Source organism: Musca vetustissima, unplaced genomic scaffold (genome assembly GCF_032173495.1).
Source record: "Musca vetustissima isolate MV318-11 ecotype Yass unplaced genomic scaffold, APGP_CSIRO_Mvet_v1 utg10716, whole genome shotgun sequence".
Taxonomy (NCBI): Eukaryota; Metazoa; Arthropoda; class Insecta; order Diptera; family Muscidae; genus Musca; species Musca vetustissima.
Genome location: NW_026873359.1, coordinates 2,337 through 24,904, shown reverse-complemented (window position 1 = coordinate 24,904; position 22,568 = coordinate 2,337). Strand labels below are relative to the sequence as shown.

General features: G+C 34.8%; 6 protein-coding genes across 6 annotated transcripts; 2 read left to right on the top strand and 4 right to left on the bottom strand.

The window, feature by feature from the left end:
- Nucleotides 1–2,244: 2,244 nt before the first annotated feature.
- On the top strand, nucleotides 2,245–4,798 carry LOC133324722 (zinc finger protein 286A). Its single transcript, XM_061533564.1, has 3 exons — nucleotides 2,245–2,697; nucleotides 2,935–3,541; nucleotides 3,600–4,798. The coding sequence occupies exons 1-3, from the start codon at nucleotides 2,245–2,247 to the stop codon at nucleotides 4,796–4,798; spliced, it is 2,259 nt and encodes a 752-aa protein (XP_061389548.1).
- A 5,817-nt stretch (nucleotides 4,799–10,615) lies between these two features.
- LOC133324709 (ubiquinol-cytochrome-c reductase complex assembly factor 6) lies at nucleotides 10,616–10,834 on the bottom strand. Its single transcript, XM_061533555.1, has one exon. The coding sequence runs from the start codon at nucleotides 10,832–10,834 to the stop codon at nucleotides 10,616–10,618; it is 219 nt and encodes a 72-aa protein (XP_061389539.1).
- Nucleotides 10,835–10,895: 61 nt separating this feature from the next.
- LOC133324677 (small integral membrane protein 4) lies at nucleotides 10,896–11,222 on the bottom strand. The gene is made up of 2 exons (XM_061533523.1): nucleotides 11,063–11,222; nucleotides 10,896–10,987 (listed from the first exon to the last, which is right to left on the bottom strand). Exons 1-2 carry the CDS (start codon nucleotides 11,214–11,216, stop codon nucleotides 10,896–10,898), a joined length of 246 nt encoding a protein of 81 aa, XP_061389507.1. The 5' UTR covers nucleotides 11,217–11,222.
- A 2,644-nt stretch (nucleotides 11,223–13,866) lies between these two features.
- Nucleotides 13,867–15,716, bottom strand: LOC133324698 (zinc finger protein 37-like). Its single transcript, XM_061533543.1, has 2 exons — nucleotides 15,384–15,716; nucleotides 13,867–15,189 (listed from the first exon to the last, which is right to left on the bottom strand). The coding sequence occupies exons 1-2, from the start codon at nucleotides 15,714–15,716 to the stop codon at nucleotides 13,867–13,869; spliced, it is 1,656 nt and encodes a 551-aa protein (XP_061389527.1).
- Nucleotides 15,717–16,136: 420 nt separating this feature from the next.
- Nucleotides 16,137–22,332, top strand: LOC133324688 (myoneurin-like; the record flags this gene model as incomplete). The annotated part of the gene is made up of 3 exons (XM_061533532.1): nucleotides 16,137–16,253; nucleotides 20,728–21,875; nucleotides 21,954–22,332. Coding segments are annotated over exons 1-3 (1,644 nt in total), but the record flags the coding sequence as incomplete, so codon positions are not given.
- Nucleotides 18,121–18,657, bottom strand: LOC133324659 (protein CutA homolog). Its single transcript, XM_061533501.1, has one exon. It carries the CDS (start codon nucleotides 18,655–18,657, stop codon nucleotides 18,124–18,126), a length of 534 nt encoding a protein of 177 aa, XP_061389485.1. The 3' UTR covers nucleotides 18,121–18,123.
- Nucleotides 22,333–22,568: the final 236 nt, after the last annotated feature.

Sequence of the window (22,568 nt, the reverse complement as noted above, 5' to 3'; positions counted from 1 at the left end):
AAAAATATTCTTTAATAAATCCACGCCTTTGAAGTATCCTTAAAAAAATGTTTTAATAAATCCACGCCTTTGAAGTATCCTTAAAAAAATGTTTTAATAAATCCACGCCTTTGAAGTATCCTTAAAAAAATGTTTTAATAAATCCACGCCTTTGGATTGCCCTTAAAAAATATTCTTTAATAAATCCACGCCTATGGATGATCCTTAAAAACATTCCTTTCGAATTATGGAGATGATGGAATTCCATATGAGTTCTACAAATATGGCCCTCCTTGTTTACACAATTACATGCTATGACTTTACAATCACATATTTCTGCATGAGGATATACCATCATCATTCAAATTCCATAGTACAAAAAAGGTGACAAGAAGGTTGTTACGAATTATAGGGGTTTGTCTCTCATAAATACGTTATGTAAAGTATTTTGTAAAGTATTGTCTAGAAATAACATTTAAACGAATTTCAGTCTGGATTCAGAAAAGAGTACTCTACGGTTGATAATATATTTAATCAAACCAACATTGTCTCATTAAACAACCAAACATACAAACATACATATACTTTTTTGTGGACTTTTCGTCGGCATTTGACCTTATTCCAAGGAATAGTTTATTTTATAAATTGTCTACCATGGGTCTTTCATCAAAAATTTTAAGAATTTTACAAGCAATGGATGAATGTTCAGTAAGTAGATTATGGAACGGAAATACTCCAGTGTCTTCGCTGTAGATTCGAGTGTAAAGCAGGGGTGTATCCTCAGTCCAATGTTATTTTCACTATACCTAAATTATCTACACAATATTCTTCCAGGCGGACTTCATGCTGCCAATACCAACATAAAAATCTTACTCTATGCTGATGATATTGTCATATTATCAAATACTCCTCAAGGACCACAGAAAATGATTGATGTACTATCGGATTACTGCCTCATGTGGAGCCTTATGGTCAACAAAATCAAAAATAGTTGTCTTCAGAAAGGGTCCGAGAATTTCAGGAGATCTTAATTGGCATTTTGGTAATCAGGATATTGAAATTGTGAATTATTATAAATACCAAGGAGTTGATTTGTCCTATAACTTATCTTTCAATAAACATATAAAAAACAAGCTCTCTGCCTCTAAAATAGCTATAAATACTACATGGTCAAAATATCTATCCAACAAAGAGATATCACGTAAAAGCAAATTAAAAATATTTGATGCCTGTTCAAAATCAATTATGGTATACGCTGCACAAATATGGGGATATAAAAGAAAAGATGATATGGAAACTACTCTCCTCCAGCGAACAAAAGATTGGTCACAAAAGAACGTCAAACTTTCTACACAGAAGCCTCATTTTCTCAACATCACGATCTATATGCTCATCTGCAATATGATCAAATATCAACCCTAACAGATAAATTATTTGCGCGAGCGGCTAGCTTAGTCATAGAGGAGCTTTACTGAAATTAAAAGCTAGCTGTTTTGCTCAATGTACAACTTGAACGTACCGGAAAATTTTAGGAAAAAAATTCTTTAATAAATCCGCGCCTCAGTTGGCCCTTGAAAAATATTCTTTAATAAATCCGCGCCTCAGTTGGCCCTTGAAAAATATTCTTTAATAAATCCGCGCCTTATTGGCTTTAGGAAAAATATTCTTTAATAAATCCACGCCTTATTGGCTTTAGGAAGAATATTATTTAATAAATCCACGTCTTATTGGCTTTAGGAAAAAGATTCTTTAATAAATCTACGCCTTATTGGCTTTAGAAAAAATATTCTTTAATAAATCCACGACTTATTGGCTTTAGGAAAAATATTATTTAATAACTCAACGCCTTATTGGCTTTAGGAAAAACATTCTTTCATAAATCCACGCCTTATTGGCTTTAGAAAAAATATTCTTTAATAAATCCATGCCTATTGGCTTTAGAAAAAATATTCTTTAATAAATCCACGCCTTATTGGCTTTAGGAAAAATATTCTTTAATAAATCCACGCCTTATTGGCTTTAGGAAAAATATAATAAATTCATGCCTTATTGCATTGATGTAAACTTACCCTTATTAATCATTTGTTTATTAAAACTAATCGATATTATTACAAACAACAAACTATCGATAACACCATCGACTGATTGTCATCTCCTTGGAGAAAATTAAAGTTTGTAAACAAAAACTCAATGGTGTTTTGCAAAATATTAAATATTCAAAAATAATCTATTAAAACAACGCCGATGTAAATCACAAACCCAAAAATGATCACTTTAACAAAAACGAATGCTAAAGAACGTTGCCGAACATGTTTGCGGAAGTTAATAAAAAACGAATATGAAGATACTACCGCCGCCGCAGCCTCTGTAGTCGATGATAGTGACAAAAATAATTTCATTTCTATCAATACGAGTAATGAAATTCGTGAGCTATTGGATAAATATGTGGGTATCGAAGGTTCGGAGGAGGAGGCATGTCACGATCAAGAATACCCAGTTAATGTGTGCATTGAATGTGTCAAACAATTGCAATCGTTCGAAGCGTTTCGTCAACGGGCTCTGGATAGTGCGGATAAATTGTATAGGGTATTTTGTGGTAAATCCGATGGTGTGCAGCATAAAATCGAATTGGACGATGATGGAGTGGAGAGTAAGGACGTTGTTCGGGAGCAGCTGCAGAAGGGAGGAAATGGTACTAATGATGTCTTCAATTTGTTGGTGAGTATGACAAAGGAGAGGGAGGGGTGTTTATGGCCCCTGAACAAATATTCTGTAATAAATCCAGGCCTGTATGGCCTTTGAAAAAATATTCTTTAATAAATCCACGTCTTGTATGGATGGTCCTCAAAAAATATTCTTTAATAATTCCACGCCTGTATGACCTTTGAAATGTCTCACACAAGAATTTCCAAATAAAGTGTTTCATGATATTCAAATATGTTTTCTCAATTTCAGCTTAAAGACTCCCTTATGGAAACTGAGGCCATTTTACTCGAAGGCAATGGAACTGATAATGTAGCCAATAGTTTAGATCCCGATCCATTTCAAACAGATGTGGGGGAGAATAAACGAAGATGTCGGAAAGGAAAGTCAAATACTTCGCCACAAAAGCTCAACAATAATCAATCAGTTAAGCCTACTCGTAGATCGAAAAGAGGCAAAGATGGAGAAACGAATGAAATAACAACAACAGCACCCGAAGAAGAAATGAATACACTAGTCATCATCTCTACAAACCCAGAAACAAAATCCGAAACCCTAAATAATTTGCCCAATTCTGATGATGAAAAGAATTCAGTTAATGGGGATGATGATGTACACGATTGGCCTTTAGATTTCCATGTGGAATACAGTGATACTAGTAGCACTGACAATGAAGTGTTAAGTAAAAGAATACAAAGATTGCGCAAAGAAAACACTCGAAAGAAGAAAATTATGAAGAAGGCAACAAAAGTTTCGAGAAATGATAATGACTCCGACTTGTTTGTTGGAGGAGGAGGAGATTCCAAGGAAAATGAGGAAGAAAATAAAATCACCGATTTTAATAACGATGAACACAGCAGTGATCCTGAAAATAACGATTTAAATGATGATTTTCAATGCAAGTGATAGCGATTCAGATGGTCTATCATCAGAATCAGAGTTTGAAGTGGGACTGCAGGAGAAATCGAAAAAATCGACATTGGGGTCGACTAAAAAACGTTCAGCTGCTAGTGGTCGCAAAAAAGGTTTGACCAACAGTTACAAATGTGAACAGTGCAATCGTAGATTTGGCCATAAAATAACACTGGATGCCCACGTCCGCAAGATTCATCAGGGCGAGAAGAGAGCATACAAATGTGAATTGTGTGACAAGTCGTATTCTTTCATGGGTGGCCTTACAACACATATGCGTGAGACCCACGAACGCCAAGAGGAGTCATACGAATGCAAAATACCCGGCTGTGAAAAGAAGTACACCAGCTACATCACCCTACAGCGTCATGTACGTGTCAAACATCTAAAGAACGAAGTACCCACACGCTATGTTTGCGAACAGTGTGGAGCGACATTTAAACAAACCTCAAATTTACGCTATCACATGCGTACACGCCATCCGACCGAGGACGATTTGAAATTGAAGGAAATCATAAAGGAACGTCTCGAGTGTGAGATCTGTAAGAAATTCTTCAACTCCCAATACACCCTGAAATATCACAAACTGCGCATACATGCCGATGACAAGAAATATGAATGTAAAATATGTGGCCGTCGTGTGGCCAAACAATTTATGTTGGATCAACATATGCTGGTACATTCCGAAGATAAGACCGCCTGTAAATTTTGTGGCCGGGAATTTGTGCGAAAATATCAAGTGGAAGCCCACATCAAGGCAGTACATCAAAAATTGAAACCTTTCCAGTGTTCGCATTGCAGTGAAAGTTTTGCTTCGCGTAAAACTTTACGGCATCACATCTACATTCATACGGGTGAGAAGCCGTATGTCTGTGATATCTGTGGCCAGGCATATCGTCAGCCGACATGTTTGAAAAATCATCGTAAAATCCATAATAAATCGGCGGCGAGTGCGAGTGGAGGTGGTGCGAATGGTAGCAGTAGCAATAACAACAACAATAGTATCAATCCACCAATATCAGATACAATGCCTACACCAGCAGCAGCGGCAGCAACACCAGCGGTGCTGGGAACTGCTGCTACTATTGCAGTTTCCAACACCCCATCAGCAGCAGCCATGAATATCAATCGTAATTTTATCAACAATTTAATGCAAAGCAATAATAATGATGCTATGGCGGCAAATAATTTAGATTTACAATAGAAGAAATAATTTAGTTTTTATAATAATGACTACATTTTAGTAATGTAGTTTTTTTTAATTTTATTCTATAATGTTTTTATTATTTATAATACATATATTTTTTAATTCTATTATTTTGTAAATAATAAAGAGATTGATTTTATGATACTCTATGTGAATTTTGAAAAGTCTATGGTATTTCCACTTCATCGGAATAGTGACAAAAGCTTTAATTTCGGTCGGGCCGAATTTTGAAAACCCTCCATTATAGGTGTACTGACAGGAACATAAAATTAAAATATAGGGAACATACCAAAAAGTGGACCTATACCGACAAACCGTGTTTATAATTTTTAGTGGAGAGATTTATTACCCAATAAGAACTCATAGTACTAAATTACAGACAATTCGATCGAAAATGCTATTAAAACCCGGAAAATTGGTACTATCGTTATATGGAAGCTACCAGTAAAAGTGGACCCACATTTAAAATTTGTTTGTGAAGAAATTTGCTACCCAATAAGAACTCAAAGTACTAAATTACAGCCAATTCGGTCAAAAAATGCGCTCAAGAACCTCAAAATACCGAAAATTGGGGGTACCGTTATATGGGGTATACCAGAAAAAGTATATTGATATTTTTAGTGGAGAAATTTGGTACCCATGTACCAAATTTCAGGGAAATCGCGCTCAAGAACCCTAAAATGCGGAAAATTGTGAGGTAACCTTATATGGGAGCTATTCCAAAACGTGGACCGATATACTCCATCTTCGAGCTTGGCGATTTTCGTTGAGAAGCTGGACTGATTACAACAGACAGATGGACAGACAGGCTTAAATCGGAAATGATTCTTTCTATGAGTTCATACTATGGTAGAGGGTATTAAAAAACTGATGATAGTGGCATTGTTCTATAACAACCATATAGGTTGTGCCGGACACATGTAGGAAAATATAAAATTATCTGCTGGATCAATTTAATTGCGATCAAGGGGAAACAAATCGTATATTGTTTACAAAAAAAGAAAAAATTAAACACGAATGTGGTGGAGAATATGGCAGCATAACGATTTGAGGTTGAATTTCCTGGTATCATCATTCACATTACAAATGCAGGGACCCATTTGCAATACATTGGATATATATGGATCGACAAGTAAGGAAAAAATGCTTCTTATAAGGATTTTTCAGTACAACGATTGTCCAAAAAACGCATCGCCATATGTCAAGATTTTTTTCCAGGGCAACAGAAATGAAAATAATTGATAATCGCAATCCAGATTTTTTTTTAAATTGAACGAAAACTTTGTGTGTGTATATATCCGATTTTATGCAAATCGTTCACCAAATACCTAGACTTCATAAAGTCGATATCGTTCTGATTTTCGTATATTAATCGGACTTTAATACAGACTTATCTACGATTCTTTTCAATTTTAAATTATGCCTGCAAATTGGATTATTGAAGCAATTTTTCATATATATTGACTGGATTTGTTAGTTATTTGGGTTTAAATATCCCGTCTAATGGTATTTTCCGAACTTTAAAATATGATTTTTTAGTACTATATAACTATAATTAAAAACAAATCAGATTAATTAAAAGGATTTTCGCAATAAACAAATATTAAGTACAACAAAGTAAATATTGTTTATGCATATCCTTCTTACCTCATACCGATGAACGTACTCCCTGTATGTCATCCTACCTACAAAAAGACAATTGTATTATTACTTATGAATAATACCGTTTTAATAAAAAAAAAAACCACCTACCTTTCAAAGTATATAGGAGTTGAAAACATATAATGCAAAAATATTTAATATAATTATATTCAATATAATTTTTCAGAATTAAATATTTCCCGATTATAACACTTTCAAATAAGACCTCATACCGACGACCGAGTGATCAAAGCCTCTGTACGTAGGGATCAGGAATTTTATCGATCGATTAAGTGTACAAACATATACGTTTTGTCGAATTTGTTGGATAAGGGTAAATATATTTGCGAAATTATATATTATTATATATTTATTAATGAAATTGATAAAACAATTAGCATAACAATCGACTTGAGAGAACTTTAAGTGAATTGAACAAATAATACCACTATTCTAATTCCTTTGCATACGAAATTCTAATTAGAAATAAAAATTGGGCATTTTTTGTTTTCTTTAATAAAATGCACATAATTTCTCACACTTTTTGCAATTAAATTTCTACATTTATAACAACATCACAGATCTTTTTCTTCTTTTCATTTAAGACAATACCAAACTCATGAAATGTCGCCAATTTTCGCGCACTTTTTTTACTAACACATTTACATACATATGGGCGATTTGCGAGCTTTGTAACCCTTTTCATTTGCACAAAAACTATGTTCATATTTTCTATAAAAATATATGAAATATCACTTAATTTTTTATTAGATTGATTTGCAGAATGGCTTGCTTTAATATATGTGTATTTTATTATATAATTTAAAATATATTATTAATTTTTACTTGTAATTCACTTCACTGAAATACGTTCTAACCCGGCCGTTGAGAAACTGGAATAACTTCAAAGAGAGTAGAACAAGACAGTATGTCAACATAACAGGGTGTTACAGAGAAAATATAAAGTTAACAGGATGTTCCAGCAACGGAAATAAAGACTTTAGTACTCTATTTTGGTACGAAAATTTGAATTTATTTGAAAACGAAAACAATTCAATGTAGAAAATACATTAATGGGGAAATATAGAAGGGGACTTAAGGCATGACATCTTAAGTTTGATCTGTTTTATGCAAAAATAAAATAAATTTAATGTAAAAATAAAATAAAAGAGTTTGACTATGATATTCCTTTATAAATTGACATTTCATACAACCCATAATCTATGACAAAAAGATAAAAATATAAAATTACTGGCAATTCGTTTCAATACCTGTCCAGAAACTCTGAAAATGTCAAAATTTAATTATTGGTATTTTTTAGAAAAAGTTGAACTTAAAATATAAAAAAACAGATAATTCGGTTGGAAAATTTGTCTAAAATCCTGAAAATACCGAAAATGTGTGCAGTTAAATGGGGTTTCCTGCTAAGATTTGCAATTTTTTATCTATTTCACTGACGGTGAAGAGGATACCCCAGAACCAATAATAGATGACGGTATAGAGTTTTTACCACCTAGCCAAGATGAGGTCAGAATCAATCAATCGGCCGAAGAATGATAAAGCAGCAGGTGCCGATGGGTTACAAGCCGAACTATTTAAGACTGGTGGTCAGATGCTGGTAAGGAGCATGCACCAACTGATTAGTACAATTTGGCTAGAGGAATGCATGCCCAATGATTGAACCTCATACCGAATGTGGATTCAGACAAGTTGACAGTTTGTCGTGACCTTTTTAACATCTTGCTGGAAAAGGTCATACGAGAGGCAAAGGTGAACAGAAATGGTAATCTGAGATTGAGAGATTCAGAGCCATATTTCAACAAATTGGGTCTGGCAGTAAACGGCAAGAAGACCAAGCTGATGGTATCAACGCGCAAGACGTCCAGTAGACTCGGGCCAACTGTGAGTAGGTCAGAGATTTTATATACCTTGATACCGCCATAAATAAAACTAATGACATCAGTTTTGAAATTCGGAGAAGGATAGTGCTGGCCAATGGATGCTACTATGGTCTGAGTAAGCAACTTAAAAGCATTGCTTACGGCATTGTTAGACGTATTGAGGTGAAGCGACTACGTTGTGAGAATGGCTGAAGATATGATCTTTCAAACTGGAAAAATTGCGCAAAAGGCCGACGCGCCTGGAAATCTTTTTAAGCTCGGCTTATTGAACGAAAGTTCTGTCACAAGCCAGCTAAGTAAGTATTTCACTGAAATTTCAATAAATATATTTGTTAATTAATTGTTTTAATTTTCAAAAATAAATATTGATCAAGGTTTTAAAAATATGAATAACAATGATGACATTATAGAATAGATGACGTTTCGGCATAAGTCCAATTGTATAATCGGTTTAAGGATGCCCGAGAACTTGACCGAAAATAGCACAACAAATCAGTCATAATTATGCTGTAGTCACAACAAAAATTCAGTCATGATAATATGTCATTTATGTTTGTTTTGAATCTGAAAACCTTTATAAACATAAATAAAGATTTGGTCAAACTCTATTAGTTTGAATTGTTTCCGTTTTCAAATAAATTTAAATTGTCGTACCAAAATAGGTCACAAAAGTTATTATTTCCGTTCATGGAACATCCTGTAAACTTCACATTTACATTTAATTTTCTCTGTAGCACCCTGCTGATTTTTACATACATTTAATTTTTCCTCTAACACCCTGTTGTTTTTTGACATACTGTCTTATTCATTTTATTGGAGTTTCTCAGATTTTCAACGGCCGGGATAAAACGTATTACAGTGAAGTGAATAAAAAAATTAAAATTATAATTGATATGTTATAAATTACATAATAAAATATAAATAAAGCAAGTCATTGTGTATAGCAATCTAATAAAATTTAAGTGATATTTTATATCTTAATATAGAAAAAAAGAAAATAGTTTTGCAAGCAAAAAGAAAGGGCAACAAAGCTCGGAAATTGCCATAAAGTGTGTGAGTGTGTTAGTAAAAAAGCGCGCCAAAATTAGCATCTATTGATTAGTTTGTTGTGGCTTGAATGAAAAGAAGGTTTATTCCTCGCTGCAGCCATAAAAAAAATTAAAAGAAGAAAAGTGTGTGTACTTTATTAAAGAAAAGAAAAAATTGTTGTTTCATCCAATAAATTAATCAAAAATGTGTTAAATGTAAGAAAACGGAAGGCAACAAATAGTTCAATTGCTGTTTCTTATTAGAAAAATTCAATGGAAAGAAAACAAATTGGAATAGTGGTGTTATTGGGTTCAATTATTTGAAAGTGCTTTCAAGCCTATCGTCCTAACTATTGTTGCATCAATTTCATTAATAAAAAATTACAAGTGATAAATATAATTAAATTTATAAATGATAAATATATAATAAATATAATTTTACAAATTAGTGAAAATATATAATTTCGTGCTATTAATCGGTCGGTAAATTTCGCGATCCCTACATACAAAAGTATTGGCCCCCGTCGGTCGCCGGTATGGGGGTTCATATTTAATGGATAAAGTGTCTGTGATTCGTTTTGAATGTAATAAAGTCGCGAAAAAAATTGTTGTGAAGAAGGTATTATGTAATATTTTTTTTTTATCTGCCCAAACTATGGCTGCAAGTCCTTCTTTAATTTTAAAAGGTGGGTGAAGTTTTATTAAATGTATTTTTAATAAATAATAATGCAACTTTCCTTTTTGTAGCCAGGATGACCAGGAAACATAGGAAGTTCGTGCATCGGCCATCGTATGAGGTAAGAAGCAAGTAACTAATAACTAATTGTTTTGATTTACTTAATATCTGTTCTAAATCTTATTCTGTGCAAATTTTCGTGACGATTGCCTCATATTTGTATAGCTGTGATAGTCCTTCTCAAAATTAATTTAAAATACCCATGCTTATAGCTCTCATAGTCCCACCTAAAATTAACTTAAAAAATCTACGCTTATATCTCTGATTGTCATTATCAAAATTAAGTAAAAAACCTATAGCTCTTACAGTCCCACCTAAAATTAATTTAAATCTCCACGCTCATAGCTCTAAAAGTCCTTCATAAAATTAATTAAAAAATGCACGCTTATAATTCTGATAATCCTTCTTAAGTTTTTATGACTGCTTTGACTCTGATTTTCTAATCCACTGCAAACGGGTTTGAAACGAATGTATTTTTAGTTATACTTTAATTTATTGTTTCCATTAATTATGTAGCATTACTGTTATTATCCGACTTTTTAATAGATATTCCAGTTAATTTTACACCTTTTGTTTTTGACACCTCTTCAACTTCTTTGTCGATGTATACATCCAAGTCCTGCAATGGTTTATAGTACATATGCACCAATTGTGAACCGGCCATCATTGATAATACAGCACAGGACATAAATTTTAAATATTGTCCCCACGAGACTCCAGCAGGCATTGTGAATGGGGGGTTTTCTTTCTTTCTGCAGAAATTTAAAGTATCGAAAAAAAAAAACAATTTACTGTGTTGCCGTTTCGGATTTCTCAGCTTCCGTTTGATGTAATTGTTCTTCAACGTAATTCTTAGCTTGACGTCGTTTAAATGTGCGATCTATAAAGGAGAATGTGGAGAAAAATTAGAAGTGTGTAATAATATATGTGTTTTTTTTTGTTATGGAAGACTTACAGAAATTTGTTTCTCCCACGGTCCAGTTGATCATAGAATACTCAAGGGCAGCACCCAAACAAAAGAATACTGGCAGAAAACGATAGACCCCAAAGCGTTTCTTACCCGGTATACTATCCAAGATGCGTTTAAATGTATAACTATATACTTTCATATCTGTAAAGATAAAAAAATTCATTATTGAAATTGACCTGCATGTCAAAATATCACGGGATGGATATTGCCATGATATTATGAGTGGGTGTTGGTTGTTGTTGCCGTAGCAATCCTATTGCTTTTACAGAATGTACTGATATTCGTTGGCTAAATGTGACGCACGAATAGATATTGGCCATATTATCTCTCAAGTTTTATAAACGGTGAATTTATAAAAATATGAATCTTCGGAATTGAACATGCCCATATTTCATTATGAGCTCTATATTTAGGATGTGAATGGGAAGGGTCCTATAAACTTAATATGTATAAGTTCACGGTGTTTTTTCCACCAAATATAAGCTGCGGCATAATTTCTTTTACGTTTCGCTATTCCTCAAAAATATATCGGACTCATTGCCCTACCGGCTGAATGAAAGTTACATAATGTTTACGTTTTTACGATTGCTGTAATTTTTGTTGTATGGAAGCTCTGGACTATGGCAATGCCATAGGATATTGAGATCCAATATCCATAATGGATTTAACCGCTATAGAGGGAATTCCAGCAGCCCATTTGTCACATTTCGATCACCGTGTTTACAAACATTCAATGTCTGAACACACATTCCAGGGGAGAGCAGATCCATTCATTTATTCCAAAGAAATCGGAATCGTTTATGATCTTGTTGTGTCTATAGTTAGCACTCACTTATTTAAGCATGTTCTGAGTAATTTCTAATTCATAAATTTGTATTTTCTATTAATAAATATTTTATTTCTTAACTATTAAATAAAATTGTGTCGTACCGTAACGAAATAGTTCAATGTGATTATTCATTAAATGGAATATCATATGGGTAATCATTTCGCAGTGAATGACACAAAGAGTTTTTCTCTTTGTATTGTAACGCCGTTGCTTAATCTATGTTGACTATTCGTCGCTAGATGGCGTTACAATATAAAAAGGTTTATATATTCTTAATCAGAATAAATTTCTATCTCCATCCAGTAATGTAAGTCTGTCGAAATAACAGACAGAAGCAACAATGAGCGTGGATTTATTAAGGTCGTGACAACAATAAGCTTGAATTTCTTAAATGGCGAAGGACCAACAAGCGTGGACTTCTTAAAGGTCGAAGGACCAATAAGCTTGGATTTCTTAAAGGTTGAAGGACCAATAAGCGTGCACTTTTTGGAGGGAGCATATTGGATTGCTTTGATGAAGATTTTAGGTCAAAGGAGTGTTTTTTTGAAGGAAGATTTTTTTAGATGGAATTAATAATTTTATGAATTTAGATCGAAAGACCAATAGGCGTTGTTTGTCTTATGAACGATTTTAGGTCGTAAAACCAGTTGTGAGACGAAGGATCAATTCGGAGTACCAGTTGATTGAATGAAGATTTTAGGTCGAAAGACCAATTTAAAAGCGAGGGACCAATTGTTTGTAGGAAGATTTTAGGTCGAAGGGTCATTTGTTTGAAGGAAGATATTAGGTCGAAGGACCAATTGTTTGAAGGAAGATTTAAGGTCGACGTACTAATTGTTGGAACGAATGATCAATTGTTTGAACCAACATTTTAGGTCGGATGACCATTTATTTGAAGGACGACTTTAAGTCAAAAACCGAATTGTTTGAGGGAATATTTTAGGTCGAAATACCAATTTTTGAAATAGGTCAGCAATGAATTAGGATTTTAGTTCAAAGGATCAATTGTTTAAAGAAAGATTTTAGGTCGAAAGACCAATTGTTGGAACGAAGATTATAGGTCGAAGGACCAATTGCCTAAACCAAAATATTAGGTCGGAGGACAAATTTTTATACGAAGATTTTAGGCCGAATGACCATTTATTTGAAGGAAGACTTTAAGTCAAAAACCGAATTGTTTGAGGGAATATTTTAGGTCGAAATACCAATTTTTGAAATACCATGCAATGAAGATTTTGGAATCGTTTATGGCCCTTTTGGATAGGTTCTCGTTAATGAAATAAATTGAATTGAAGATTTAGACCGAAGGACTATTTCTTTAAAACAACTTTAGTTCAAAGGACAAATGTTTGAAGAAAGTTTTTAAATTGAAGGGACAACAGTTTGTAGGATGATTTTAGGTCGAAGGACTAATTGTTCGACGGAAGATTGTTGGTCAAAGAACTAATACTTTAAAGAAGATTTTTTGTCAAAGGGCCAATTATTTGAAGAAAGATTTTAGGACGAAGGGCCAATTGTAGGAACGAAGATTATAAGTGGAAGGACGAATTGTTTCAACCAAAATTTTAGGTGGGGGACAAACTTTTTGTACGAAGATTTCAGGTCAAATGGCAATTTATTTTAAGGAAGATTTTGGGTCAAGAAACTAATTTTGCTTGGTCGAAGGACCAATTGTTAAATCCTATCATAATCGCGGAATTTTTAAAGTATAGCTTAACATTTTGGTCTTACCTAAATTTTCCAACCGAAATCCAAAACATCCGGACTTGCATAAATGAAAACTTTGAAATTAGGAGGAAGTTCAACATTTTTTGTGGACCCTTAAATTTATTTGGAACCGATTCATACAAAATTTTATTCTCGAATTGTTTTATGCTAATAAAAACCAAAAATAATGTTTTATTCTACAAAAAATATTTTCTTAAAAATAAAACAACATGCTAATGTAAAAATATTTAAATTAATTTTGAACCGCCACTTCGGTATTTTGTGCACTCGCTTTTGCCGCTTTAAAATGTGTTTTGGCGTGTGTTTTCATTGCCGTATGCTGTCGGAATCCCTGACCACATTCCGGGCATTTATATGGTTTTTCTCCCGTATGAATATAACGATGATGCCGTAATGTCGCCTTAATACCAAATGCCTCGCCACAAATATCACAAACATGCTGTTTTTCCTTGAGATGAACCAAACGGGTGTGTCGTTTTTTCGCATCAGCATTTAAAAATCGTACATCACAACCTTCAAAATCACATTTTATACGTTCCGTGTAGTCGAGATGTGTTAGCTCGTGTTTGGTCAGGCCATTGCGTCGGGAGAATGCCATCTCACAATAGTTACATTTGAATGGCTTTATTTTGACTTCACTGTGATGTGTCATTGTGTGATGTTTCAAATAATACCGACATTTAAATACCTTTGGACATTGTTCACATTTGAAGTGTTCCCCCTCGGTGTGCAAATTCTTTATGTGGGCTGTCAAGGATTCTACACTGGCCGCAAGAAATCCACATTGGTCACATATTATCCGTCGATTGTTAATGGTACTTTCCGGATCAGCAGGATGTTTGATTTTCATATGATTCTTAAGGGTTGTTTGTGTTTTGAATTGTTTGTTACACACTTGACAGAGTAAATTTTCCGATGGTGTATCCGTGTGATTAGTGGCCATGTGATCGGTGAGATTTTTATAGAATTTATAGGCTTTGCCACATTCCCGGCACTCGTAGCCCTTCTTGAGGCCTTCATGTACGGTTTTCACATGACCCTCATAACGCATTTTTTCATAGAAATATTTTTTACATGGTTCACAACGATAGAGGGCTTTTTTCGTATTCGAAACATTGGCATATTTATTGCGCACTGCTTTCGCTGTAATATGCATGCGATCATTTTTCTTATTTTGGGGATTTTTTCTACGACCACGAGGTCTCTGCTTTGCTTTGGTAACTGTTTCCTTTGGGTCCTGTGTTTGAGTTGCGGTTTTATTTGTGGGAATGAAATCGTCATCATCATCATCCTCATCTTTATCTGAATGTTCGAGTGGTGTTTGTTCTGTATCTGTATCGAATAAATCTTGTGTCTTTAAATCATCTTTTGTTGGTGATATCAGAACTAGGTTTTCTTCGCTAAGTGGTGGTTCATCTAAATGATTTAGCTCCTCGTTGGATTCTATGTCAGAATTTGAATTACTATCATGGAAAAAAGGAGAATTTGTTTCAAATTTTCCAATTTCAACTAAATTTGATATGGGATCGGTGGTCTCCAAGAATATTTTATTATCCTGCAAAATGGAAAAACAAATTATTAATTAGTTAGGAACAGTGAGGATTAGACAATGGTCGTGGATCATTTTAAAAATCAAAACAAAATATGGACATCCACTAGAAAAAAATTCTCGCTTTTTTTGGAATTGGCTCAAGAGCAACTTGAACTTAAACGTTCCACAAACCGCCCTAAAACACGAATTATATTTACCTCTTCAAGATGGTCAGGACTTGTTGAACCATTTGGTGATATTCTTCCTGCCAGCTGCTTCAGTTCCTTGTCGGTTTTCAACAGCAATTGATAGAGATGCGAAAATTCTAGCCACTTATCAAAACAAAGTCGACATAAATTCGGCATATGTAATTCCACATTTTCAAGGCCCGAGCTCGTTCTTGTCGTCAGGCATAGGCAAATTAGCTGTTCCACATCTGGATAATTTGATATGACCACATATTTATTGGTATCCTGTCCATTTTCATCACAAAATTCCAATTTTATTAGACATGTTCGACAATGATATTTTAGTTCTTCCAAAGAGAACATTGTTGTTGTGATTCGTTTTGTTTTGTTTGGGTTGAAAGAGTACAATGCTGATGGTGGAACAAAGGTAAATGCCTTTGAGCTACTCAACGGCGTCGGGGAATGGCCTAATGTAAATTTAAATTAATTAAAGGAATGTTACATTGTTTTTGTTGTGTAATAAAAAAAAATAATTTATGTAATGTATTTTTCATTGTTTTTAATTCAATTCTCCTTATTTTTTATTTATTTAATTAAAAAACATCAATTAATTTCATTCTAAGTCATTAGTTGTGTAGTGTATACGTGACGCCTTCATTTTAAACATTTTAAGCGTCACCGTAGTCTTATGTGGAAGAGATGCAGTGAACAACAGCTGTTCGTTCAGTCATTTGTTTCCCTCGAATAATTTTGTTCAATGGCAATAGTTTGCCAAGCATAATCATGAATTTTTTGTTTAATATAAATGTGTGTCGCGTTTGTATGCAAAATGAAAAAGGTTCGGATTTATTGAATTGTGAAGATCTATTGGAAAAATTTACATATACAACACGTTTAACGGTAAGTGATTTGCTATGGAAAAAAATAATTTTTCAAATAATTTGTTCTATTACAACACAGAAATCGGACGATTTTGTAGTAGTTGAATGGTGAAGACAGAGATGCCAGATTTTTATATATAGCAGGGGAAATGAAAATACGTATGTTGTGTTTATGGGAAAAATATAGGAATTTCCTGAAATATCTATTAGAGGTAGTTCTTGCCAACTTGATCAGCAAAATAATTGACTTTCATGAGGGAAGTCCATACATCCCGATATATGAACCTGGGGAGTTTCGAAATTCATATACATATGATTACATCATTTATGGGGTTTATTGGCGTCTTTTTAGAAAAACAGTTTACATTAAAATAAAATTTTTAATCACGAAGTCGAATTTTCCATCTGTCGATAGAAGAAAGATTTAAATCCAATGCGGAAGTCGGATATCTATAAAAATTTTTTATGTAAAAGGTAATTTGGACAGTTTGTACACGACTTTTAACTCTCTGTACACAAAACAACACATGTTACTCGCCTACGCCAAAGACATCGATATAATGGGTCAAACATTGGGAGCGGGTAAGTCTGCTTTTCCACAGGCAGATTTTTATTTGGCAAATTTTTTGTTTTCTCTTTTGAAATTTTCGCTTGCTTTTCCATTAGCAAATTTTTCTTTGCCAAATTTGCGAATCAAAATACAAAAGAAAGAAAATAAAAAAAGTGTTTGCATTTTAAAGATTTTTTTTTAATATTTTATTTATTTTTTATATATTTTATTATATTAATTTGCAAAAATTAAAAATTAAATTTCACTTGCACAAATTAAAGCAACAGGTTTGTAAACAAAAGCAACAGGTTTGTAAACGAACAGAGCAAAGCAGAATTTGCGTGTACGGCAAATTCTGAACAGGCAAATTTTTGTTTTTCTTCCTCGCATCCCTCTCGCCTACAAACTCAGTATTTGCCAAATAAAAATTTGCCTCTGGAAAAGCAGACTAACCGCACCTTTCAACAAATTGCGACGGATTTTGCCAAAGTGGGGTCTGGCAGTAAACTGCGAGAAGACCAAGCTGATGGTATCGACGCTCAAGACGTCCAGTAGACTCGGACCAACTATGGAACTTGAGAACTACAGAAGACCAAGTTGATGGTATCAACGCTCAAGACGTTCAGTAGACTCGGACTAATTATGGAACTTGAGAACTACAGCTTCGAGGTAGTCATAGATTTTATATAACTTGGTATCACCATAAATAGGATAGTGTTGTCCGAACAATGCTACTATGGTATAAGTAAACAGTTTAGAAACAAGACCAACTCCCGCCAGACCAAACCCACACTCTACAAGACCAACAGATACTACCCGTGCTGTTTTATGGATCTTAAGCATGTGTACTTACGCAAGCAGATGTGACAGCTCTTGAAGTGTTTGAGAGAAAAATTCTCCAAAGATTTATGGGTCGATCTGCGTTATAGGTGAATATCGCCATCCAATGAACCATGAGTTGTACAATCTATTCTCGGACATCGGCTTTGTCAGATGTATCTAGCTGTAGCGACTACGTTGGCTAGGTCATGTTGTTGAAATGGAGTGCCGTTTAACTTTTCCCGGTCGGCTTAAGGAATTTTGAAAGCACTCCATTGGATGGATAGTATAAAATGTTCGGCCGACCGAACTTAACGGCTTATTTACTTGCTTCTTTTTTCAAAATTCCAACGTTATTTTAATTTGTTTTGACCGATCAAGAAATAGGAGATAAGATATACAGATTGCTGCGATTAGAGAAGACCATATTTTTTTTATTTCAAAAAAATATGTATATAAATCTATTTTTAGAGTACATTCACATATATACTACAATTCAATTGCAAAAAAATAAAAAAAGTTACTTCTTTTCGGGTACAGATTCGGCCAACCATTTCATATATGGCAAATTTCCCTGCTCAATGGGCAATGTTATAACCTCGGCCACACTATAGGGATGATTGTCTCGTACCCATTTGGTTAACTCCTCAATGTGGGAGGTTTGTGTTTTTATAATCATTAGATATTCATTATCCTCATTCACTTTGCCTTCCCACATGTACACCGATTGAATATTCGGAATAATATTAACACAGGCTGCCAATTTACGTTCCACTAGGCCATGAGCCAATTTTTTGGCAATCTTATCATCGGGTGTTGTTACAAAGGCAACCGAACTTGTTCCAGATTTATAATTGAAGTCGTTGCTGGTCATCTCAACTGGGCTGCTATTCTCGTCCGTGTGCACCGCTGATGTTGTTGATAGACTTGCTGTTACTGGAATTTTCGTACAGGCTTGATGATTGGCTGCAACGCCACCAATGATATGTGAGGTCAATTTAGGTGCAAGCACAAAGAGATATGATGTATACAAAATATTTTTTAGGAATAACATTGAAGGTGGCCAACCTTTTGCCGGCTATTATTACGGTTGTTTTGTATTGTTCTCGAATGCACCTGGGTTCAATTGCATGATTCACTGTTAAGAGGAAATGAACTAGTTCAGTCGACTTATTTTATTATAGTTCAATTCATTGACTGAAATAACGATTCTTTTTTGTCGCAATTTAAATTTAAAATTGAAGTGAAGTTGGCGAAAATCTCGACATAATACTCAGCCTAGGTTAGGTTTGGGCATGTGCAGTCAATAATGTGGCTGCAGCACTCTGAGACCTTCCGGTCCATTGGGAAAAGGTAGAATAAGAAGCTAACAAGAAGTATTAAGGAGAAAGGTGGGAATAGTTTCAATGGCTAAAGAAGGACAGAAAAACATATTACGTGCTAAAGTTGCACTTTTCTAACCACTTTTGGTTTCTAATGATGCTGTAGATTAAATAAGGTTCCTTAGTTGAAAAGAAGCTTAGAGACGGTGGAAAGTGAGCACCAACTAGTCTGTGCAGCGACACATGAGATGCTCAACTGTCTCCGTCTCCTCTTCGTCAGCACAGAGTCTGCAGTCATTTGTAACATCATGGTCCCATTTACTGGTAAAGGCCCTGGTATTGCAATGACCAGTAATGACTCCTGTCATTACTCTAATTTCAACACTGAGTTTGTTCACTTGGTTGACAGAGTCGGCCAGATAGATCTTGCAACATTGCACCTAGGTTCGTTGTGCCAGAATTCATTAGTTCGTTCGTCAAAGAACGCCTTAAAGTTCCGATAAAGATGACATATGGGTGATTTGATTGATCAATTGATTGTGTGTCCTGGTACCCAACACAGCCGATAGCTGTGAGTGTTTCGAAAACTGCTCTACACTTGAGGACGACCTCAGATTTGATATTACAGGATTTGCATTCGACAGCCCCATCCGTTCAGAGGTGTTTAAAGCCCTGTCTGCGTTTGGCACTCCTGTAAAATTAATACGGCTGTGCAATGGCAAATGACACTCTGTACACCAAGCAGCGTATGTATGTTACTCGCCTACGCCGACGACATTGACATAAGGGGTCGAACATTGTGAGCAGTAACAGCCACATTTTAACGAATTGAGAAGGAGTCTACCAAAGTGGGATTGGCAGTAAATGGCGAAAAGATCAAGCTGATGGTATCGCGCAAGACGTCAAGTAGACTCGGACCAATTATGGAAATTGAAAACTACAGCTTCGAGGTAGTGAATGATTTTATATACGTCGGATTTTATATACGTCGGTACCGCCATAAGCAACTCAAATGCAAGGCCACCTCTCGCCAGACCAAACTCAAACTCTACAAGACGCTAATATTACCATACAACAGCACATATGGATCAGAAGCATGGGCCGATCTGTGTCGATGGTGAATATCCCTGTCGAATGAACCATGAGTTATGCCATCTATTCTCGGACATCGACATAGTCAGACGGATCCAGCAGCAGCGACAACGCTGGCTAGGCCATCTTGTGAGAATGGATGTCGATGTCCCAGCTCAAAAGGCAAATAAAACGAGCCAAGTGATGTTTCACGCAGAAGGGTAAGGCCACGAATCTGATGGATGAAATGCACACAAGACCGACTCGCCTGGAAATCTTTTTTAAGCTCGGCTTATGGAACAACCATTCTGTCATAAGCTATCTAAGGAAGAAAGGAAAGAAATTATCTTCATCAAATGCTTCAACTTCTATCGAAATCTGGCAAGAGATGTATATATACCGAAAAGTATCCTTTTTGTGTGGACAGTTTGCGTCCAGCGTTATCTAAAGTTGCGGAGCACTTAATGCAATTTTAGAGTACATTAATGGTAGGAAGTTATTGAACAATTGTCCATATGGTTTTAGGCTTGGCCATAGTACTGCTACATGTTGGCTCCATCTTACGGATAGCATTAGGAAAGCTGTTGACGGTGGTAATTACGGTGTATTAGTACATCTTCTAAGGCTTTGGAGAGAGTAGACCATTCTTTATTTATGACATAAATTTCAATATAAAATCATGCTTTGACATTTGATCCTCATATATTTTTAATATTCTTTTCACATTCAAGGTCACCGATAAGGATAATTTACCCAAAATAATATGTTCGAAATGTATTGCGCGTCTTAAAGTGGCACATTCATTTATAAAAACAGCCCATGAATCGGAAAATAATTTGAAGACATTTTTAGCTAAAATTAATAATGAATTTCAAGAAGTTACAAAGCCAAATACAAAAGGCAATCTGTCGTCAAACGATTATGAGGATAATATAGATGATATGCTACTCGAAGAGGATGTTCTGAACAATATACAGGAACATGAGGATGATGATAAAACAACTTCTATCACAAAAGATGACTCCAAACCAAAAACTTCCCCCAAGCAAAAAGAAATATCAACAGAGATTTCGCATACCAAAAATGTTAGCAATACAAAGGATTCCGAAAAAGTGGAGGAAATTAAAGACCCTAAAAATCCACAACCACAAACCGATGAAAATAAACCATCACTCACTTTCAACGATGAAGATGAAAATATTTTAATTATAAATTCCGATAATGTGGCGACCGAATATGAAAATGATATGCAACAAATGGAAAATGATAATGATGATATGCAGGACTATGGTGAAGCCGTCGCCGACGCCACTTCTGTATCTGATGAAAACGAATCAGCAAGTGTAGAAGAAAATCTAATAATGGATTTACAAGAACAAATTACAAAAAATGTTAAAGAAGCTGCACCTCAATCTGAGATCAATGTAGAAGATATACAACATATTTTGGAGGGTCATGAAGAAGCAGAACTTGATGAAGAAAACGGGTCCCCAGAGACCGATGAAATACATGATGAAAATATACAACATAATGAAACAGAAGAGGAACAACAGGAACATTTTACCTTAAATGAAGAAGAAGAAAGTCAAGCTTCATCGACAGAATTCCATGATCTGGGATTGGAAGAAACTCCGGATGATGATGACCAACAACACAACAATACTGTTGTTATACATAATACAGAACCCGATACGGAGGATTATGTACCACAATATGAAACCTTGATAAATAATCAGGTACATGAATTACAATACCATGACGAGCAGCAGTACACTGAAGCGAACGTTTTCGAAGAATCAACGACAAAAGGAAATCAGGAAGATCCAGGCCAGGAAATCAATGCAGCCAATCAAAATCTTTATGATAATCATTTTGTAAAGCAAGAACATGGTTTATATGATAACCGTATGAATATAGAGTATTACGAAATAAATGAAAATTGCAAAAAACGAAAAAGATCAACATCATCATCAAAATCCACCGCGGGCCCAAAGGAAAAAATATCATTGACAATTCAGCAGAAGGTTCAGCGTTTCTATTGTCAAGACTGTGATCGTGATTTTAGTACGAAGACAAATCTAAATCGTCATATGCAATCGCATAAGGGTAATAAACCGCATGTCTGCCCACACTGTTCCAAAGGGTTTACCCAAAAGTCCACTCTTAAACAGCATATTTATACGCATACGGGAGAACGACCCTATATATGTGATATATGTGATCGCGGTTTTACCCAGTGTAAGAGTTTGATTTTCCACAAGAGACGTCACACCGGTGAGAAGCCATTTCAATGTGAATATTGTTTGTTAATGTTCCGGCAAAAGGATGCTTTAAGGGTAAGTTTAAAAGAAATTCTTTGTCAACTTCCTCCAAGAAGGTGAAATATTTTTTACAGAATATTTTTTTCACGGGTTATAACAGGCGTGGATTTTTTAAAGAATCTTTTTTCAAGCGGCATAAACAGGCGTGGATTTTTTAAAGAATATTTTTTCAAGCGGCATCCACAGGCGTGGATGTTTTAAAGAATATTTTTTCAAGCGGCATCGACAGGCGTAGATTTGTTAAAGAATAT

Excerpts from the sequence above, each read along its gene's own strand:
- LOC133324722 (XM_061533564.1), top strand. The coding sequence starts at position 2,245 with ATGATCACTTTAACAAAAACGAATGCTAAAGAACGTTGCCGAACATGT. Across the intron at positions 2,698-2,934 it reads ATGATGTCTTCAATTTGTTG|CTTAAAGACTCCCTTATGGA; the intron begins GTGAGTATGACA and ends TCTCAATTTCAG. Across the intron at positions 3,542-3,599 it reads TAATAACGATGAACACAGCA|ATGGTCTATCATCAGAATCA; the intron begins GTGATCCTGAAA and ends ATAGCGATTCAG.
- LOC133324709 (XM_061533555.1), bottom strand. The coding sequence starts at position 10,834 with ATGCCTGCTGGAGTCTCGTGGGGACAATATTTAAAATTTATGTCCTGT.
- LOC133324677 (XM_061533523.1), bottom strand. The coding sequence starts at position 11,216 with ATGAAAGTATATAGTTATACATTTAAACGCATCTTGGATAGTATACCG. Across the intron at positions 10,988-11,062 it reads CGTGGGAGAAACAAATTTCT|ATCGCACATTTAAACGACGT; the intron begins GTAAGTCTTCCA and ends TCTCCTTTATAG.
- LOC133324698 (XM_061533543.1), bottom strand. The coding sequence starts at position 15,716 with ATGTTCTCTTTGGAAGAACTAAAATATCATTGTCGAACATGTCTAATA. Across the intron at positions 15,190-15,383 it reads GTCCTGACCATCTTGAAGAG|GATAATAAAATATTCTTGGA; the intron begins GTAAATATAATT and ends TCCATTTTGCAG.
- LOC133324659 (XM_061533501.1), bottom strand. The coding sequence starts at position 18,657 with ATGTTATTCCTAAAAAATATTTTGTATACATCATATCTCTTTGTGCTT.